The sequence below is a fragment of the Stenella coeruleoalba genome, assembly GCF_951394435.1.
Source record: "Stenella coeruleoalba genome assembly, chromosome: 1".
NCBI classification, from domain to species: Eukaryota; Metazoa; Chordata; class Mammalia; order Artiodactyla; family Delphinidae; genus Stenella; species Stenella coeruleoalba.
Window position 1 is genome coordinate 113923524 of NC_137169.1, and position 6000 is coordinate 113929523.

A 6000-nucleotide genomic window follows, 5' to 3' on the forward strand; every position below is an offset into this window, starting at 1 on the left:
GACCGAGGCACGAACCCGTGTCCCCTGCATCGGCAGGTGGACTCTCAACCACTGCGCCACCAGGGAAGCCCTCAACTGGCATTTTAACTCGTCTTCTTACTCAGTCTCTCCCTTCTCCCGTTTGTCTTACACATTGACTATACCCGATTCATCTAGTTTAATGTTTATTTCACTTGTCACTCCCCTCGTTAAAAACCTTCCCTGGGTCCCTCTTAGTTGAAATCCAACATCCTCATCTGGCATTCAAGGCCCTTTCCCATTGGCTAGTACTCTTTTCTTTGACCTGATTTCCCATTGTTTCCCTACATGCATCGTGTGGCTGACTCACTGTCCCTTATGTCTGTCACGTTCTCCCTCCCACTTCTAAATCCAAGCCATACATTTTCCTAATATTTCCCTTGTTTCAGGAAGCAACCCCCCCGCATCGAGCTAGCACACAGGGGCTCCCCAGGTGTCAGAATGCTTAGAGAATTCCATTAGTACCCACCCTTGGCCTTTCTCAGAAACCACCTGGCACTGAGATTGGGGAAGCCCTCAGCCACCTCTGGCCCAGAAGCTCCCTGAAAAAGGGAGCAGCATCTTATCCTTTTCCACTGCCTTTTCCCTTTGGTCCCCATTACCCACTGGATGTGTTATGGTGGTTGGTACTTGTTGGTTTCATCCCTCCAAGTGCAGGACATGGAGCTGCAGACGGACCTCTCTGAAGGTTCTGGGGAGAAAACAGAAGAGGAGGCCACACAGGAGAATGCAGGGCACAATACGAACACGGGATAATGGCATTTTAGAGCAAAGAGACTTCTGATAGGGAAAGAAGAGCTGCCTCAAAGCAGGAGATGTCTTACTCCTCCGTGAACACAGGAGGCAGCAAGGGAGAGGAAAAATAAGCTGGCTTTTCTGTGAGACTTGATCAGACAGTCAGCCTCTCTGAGTCTCTGAGCCTCACTCAACTTCCCACCTGCGTGCATAATGTCCTTTTCATAGGGTAGTTAAGCAGAACAGAAATAATGTTAAGAGCCAGCGTGTGATTGATGATCAAAAATGATGAAATTTGCAGCTCAGGAGACCTTCTGGATAAGAGCTTCCCATTATCGTGGATAACCTGATTATCGTCTGTTGGGGACAAACTCCCCAACTCTCAGAGTGTGAAAGAGAGAGGATCCGGCTATCTAGCGGTTGCTGCAGTGACCAGGTTTGCTGACCCTCTGCTGCCATCAGGTGGCCATAGCTTGCAATGCAGTCTGGCTGATTTGTTAGTAAGTTCCCAGTAAGGATAAAACTGAGGAGATTTGGGTGCACGAGGAGTTGGAGGAACAAGGAGATCCTGGAGGACAGAAGAAAATGGGAGGAGGGTAACTTAGAGTCCCTGGGTAGCAGGGACTGGCCCAGGAGTCTGGTAATCATGCACAAGGCTGTTAAATTAAGGAACCGTAGAGGACTGCCCCCACTCCACGATCCCCACCCGCTCCACAATCATCCCAATTAGTACTGCCCACTGGGGTGTTGTGAGATCCAGTCCCACAGACGTCTCCAGCTCTATATGGTTCCATTCTAGCACTCCAGAACCACCATCTTTCTAGCCCATTAATACAACAGACTCCTCCCCTTACAGGGCTTTGCACACGCTGCTCTCTAGAACACGGGTCCTCAACCCCCGGGCCGTGGACCGGTACCAGTCTGTGGCCTGTTAGGAACCAGGCCACACAGCAGGAGGTGAGCGGCGGGTGAGCGAGTGAAGCTTCATCTGTATTTACAGCCGCTCCCCATGGCTCACATTACTGCCTGAGCTCCGCCTCCTGTCAGATCAGCCGTGGCATTAGATTCTCATAGGAGCGCGAACCCTCCTGTGAACTGCGCATGCGAGGGATCTAGGGATCTAGGTTGTGTGCTCTTTATGAGAATCTAATGCCTGATGATCTGAGGTGGAGCTGAGGCAGTGTTGCTAGCACTGGGGAGCGGCTGCAAATACAGATTTTCATTAGCAGAGAGGTTTGACTGCACAGAGACCATAATAAATCAATTGCTTGCAGACTCATATCAAAACCCTATCAGGGCTTCCCTGGTGGCACAGTGGTTGAGAGTCCGCCTGCCGATGCAGGGGACACGGGTTCGTGCCCCGGCCCGGGAAGATCCCACATGCCGCGGAGCAGCTGGGCCCGTGAGCCATGGCTGCTGAGACCACATCCGGAGCAATGGGAGAGGCCACAACAGTGAGAGGCCCGCAAAAAAACCCAAAAAACAAAAATCCTATCAGTGAGTGACAAGTGAAAACAAGCTCAGGGCTCCCACTGATTCTGCATTATGGTGAGTTGTAGAATTACTTCATTATATATTACAATATAATAATAATAGAAATAAAGTGCACAATAAATGTAATGTGCTTGAATCATCCCGAAACCATCCCTCCCCCGCCACCCCCGCCCCTGGTCCGTGGAAAAATTGTCTTCTGTGGAACTGGTCTCTGGTGCCAAAAAGGTTGGGGACCAGTAGTCTAGAAGACTACAACCCTCCACCCCCACCATCCCCGTGTCTAACTCCCACTCGCTTCTCAGCTCTCAGCCCAGGCATGACTTCCTCAGGTAAGCCTTCCCCAGTCAGCTTCTTTTGGTACACGCTCTCATGAAGCCAAATTCTTTTCAGAGCACTGTTCTCAGTTGATAATGAAGCATTCATCCATGTGATTAGTTCGTTAGCATCCATCTCTCACTGTGCTGTGTGGTCTGTAGGAGACGCGGCCCCTTTCTGTCGTATCCCTGGCACCCGGGACAGAGCCTGATACAAAGCAAAGCCTCAATAACCATCTGATGGATGAACAGAGGCATTTGCAGGATAGGAAAGAAAGATCTGGAGAGGGTTAGGAGTAGTGAGGATCTTTCTGCCAACGCTGAGGCTTGACAGATCTTTTCTGGGCTGCCCCCTCCTCAAAAGGAGATGCATGGGAACCCCGCACGCTCATTTCCCACTCCACTCCACTCCACCACACCCCACCCCTGCCTACTTCCCAAGCAGGCTTGCTGGACTGAGAAAAAGTGTGACAGTCAGCTTGAAGGGAAGGCTTGTCTCTCTGATAAAGGAGTCCACTCTACCAGAGGGGAGAGGGCTATGTCTTCCTTGGCCACGAGGCTTTGGGTCCTATTGTAGGCCACTTGTAATCAGTCTCTGCTAAAGCTGGTCAACCACCAAAACAAGCACCACCACCACCAGGCACTGGAGGGGCAGGTGGGCTCCCCTTGGGTCTGGTAGCAATACTAACCTTTCCTCAGCACCAAGTGACGAAGCTCCTTAATTTCTATGGGTTAAAGTGGCAGGAAATGAATGACCCGTGGCTTGAGATCCAGAGTACACAGCCCAGAAAGCGGGGGTGGGGGGGGGACTTATCTTTAGAGAGGCGTGGACAGACACAGTCCCATGATTCTAAGCAGTGAGAAAAGCTTCTGAAGGAGGGACTCTTGGCTCAAGACTCCAGAGTCAAATGCATGTGAGGGAAGAGACAAGGGGCCATCTAATAGGATGCTTCTGAGAGGAAGGGTTAACAGTAGGGTTGGACATAGAGGTTCTTCTCCTAGAAAAATACTAATTCCTTCTAGGCAAATGTCAACTGCTCCATAGGTTAACCCAAGCCTGATTGGATGAGGGCACAGATTTTCAGAACACTGTGGCTTTAATTTGGATTTCATTTGAAAAAGAAGTTAATGTGTTCCAAACTCAGAAACGATTTTAAAAATCAAACAAAAGTATGGTTTTAGAATATGCTATCTTTAAAATTTACCAACCCACAAAGTTGGAGGATGGGGAAGAAGAGAGAAAAGTACTCGCTGCTTCAAATCGTTTTGTAAGAGGAAATACTCTTTGTTCCCAGAATTAGGTGAGGAAGAGGGAGAATTTTACTTAGAATTCAGAGTAGGTGAGCTGTTTCCCTTTCAAGGATCTTCTGGAACTGAGCTTCCAGTATGGTTTTATTGTCGATTTGGAGATGCTGTGAGCTCCCAATAATTTCAATATCCAGGAGTCGACACATACCTAATATAAAAAAGGAAAATTTGGGCTTGGTAATCAATTTTCAATTCTCCGTGAGTTTGGTCCTTTCCTCTGTTAATGCAGAAATCAAGAGCCATTTATAATTTCCGTCTGGAAGATTCCACAGAGGGAAGACATTTAAACTCAGGAGGCTGGAGAAGCCCAAGAGCAGCAGATGAGTGTGAATTATAACGGAGGTGGTGGTGGAGGAGGGAGATGAGGCCTGGGGGGGAGCCTCTGGCATTGGGGGGTAGGGTGGCTCAAGCAGCTCTTCCTTCCCAGGCTCTACCTCCTACCTTTTGGGCCTCCAGGTCTTCACCTCAATCGAGTCTCCACCAAGAACCGCAGACCTTCATGCCAGCAGTGTTGCCTCCTTCTTCGGTCTGGTTCTCTGTTCTTGTTGCCTTTGTCTTAGGTTACTTTCCAGACCAGGATGAGTAGAGTCATCAGGAGTGAAATGAAGGAGAGAACTTTTACTAGGTAAGCAGCAACAGATATGGCAGTGGTGAGTGTACCCTTGTCCCATAAGAAGGCTGGAAGTTGCGGGGAAGAAATAGATTTCTCAAAGAGAGCTGAGATATACGGTAGAAGCAGACTGCCCACACAACCAAGACAACACCAAGAGAATTGGTCTTGCTCTTTGTTATAGCCTAGGAATGAGTGTCAAACTATTGATCCTGTTGCTCACATGGGGTCATTTTCCTTCCGAATTAACTGAGCAGGCACAGCAGTTTGCTCAGCAAGGTTGAACAACTGCTTCCAATGCAAATACAGTCCTGAGATGATAGTTCAATTTGCAAAACCTTTGAGTGGTAGGTGGGGCTTCTGAGGCTTTGTGATGTCACTTGAGGATAAGGCTAGGGTCTGACCTGAAGGTTCGTGTCCAGAAACTTCCATCTCTGGGCACCACCTCCCTTCATGTCTAGCCTCCAGATTGAAAAGAGAGTTCCCTAATTGCCTGATAAATTGTCCCTTCAATCCTCTTTTATTTATTAAAAAAAATTACATTTTGAAGTTATTTTACATATATAGGAAGGTACAAAGATAATACAGAGAAGTTCCATGTATCCTTCACCCAGTGTCCCCCAGTGGCTTATCTTGTGTAACTACAGTACAAAATCAAAACCAGTAGATGGACACTGAAATAATGTGTGCATATAGTTATATGGCATTTTATCATATAAGTAAATTCTGGTAACCATGCTGAAATCAAGACACAGAATGATTCCATCATCATGAAGAACTATTGTTCACATTCTGTCACTGGGAGACATGTGTAGAAACTCATCTCCCTTTAAGTCCCTTTACCTCCTCCATTTATAATATAATTTTATTAAATATTCCTTCTACATACATTGAAATTACCATTTAGACAATATTATGCCTTTTGCTTTAATTTTCAAACATAATTTAGAAAACAAGAGGAGAAGGAAAGTCTATTGTATTTACCCAAATTACTCTTTTTCAACTTGGGTCATTTATATTGTTTGATCTTCAAGTTCATTGATTCTTTTCCTCCGTTCCTTCTATTCTGCTGTTGAGCTTATCCGTTGAGTTTTTAATGTTGGTAATTGTATTTTTCAGTTTTAAAATTTCCATTTAGTTCTTCTTTACATCTTCCATTATTTCACTGAGATTTTCTATTTTTTAATTTGTTTCAAGTGTGTTCATAATTGTTTGTTGAGGCATTTTTACGACTCTTCAAAATCCTTGTCAGATAATTCCAGTATCTGTATCATCTCGGTATGGGCATCTGCCGATTGTCTTTTTAAATTTGAGATGAGGTTTTCCTGGTTCTTGGTATGATTTACGATCTTGATTGCCTGCTGGACATTTTGGTTGTTATGAGACTCTGGATCTTATCTAAATCTGTTTTAGCAGGATTCCTCTGACATCATGCCAGCTGTGGGTAAGGGGCATCATCTCACGAATGTCAGGCAGGCGTGAAGGTCCAGGTTCTCCACTCAGCCTCCTTTGTCCACCCAG

The 6000-nt window shown here is 46.5% G+C and overlaps 1 protein-coding gene across 1 annotated transcript; it reads right to left on the reverse strand.

Moving 5' to 3' along the window:
• Positions 1–4366: 4366 nt before the first annotated feature.
• On the reverse strand, positions 4367–4712 carry SMIM42 (small integral membrane protein 42; the record flags this gene model as incomplete). The annotated part of the gene is given in 4 exon segments (XM_079945113.1): positions 4367–4404; positions 4407–4425; positions 4429–4586; positions 4703–4712. Coding segments are annotated over 4 exon segments (225 nt in total).
• Between the last annotated feature and the right edge of the window lie 1288 nt (positions 4713–6000).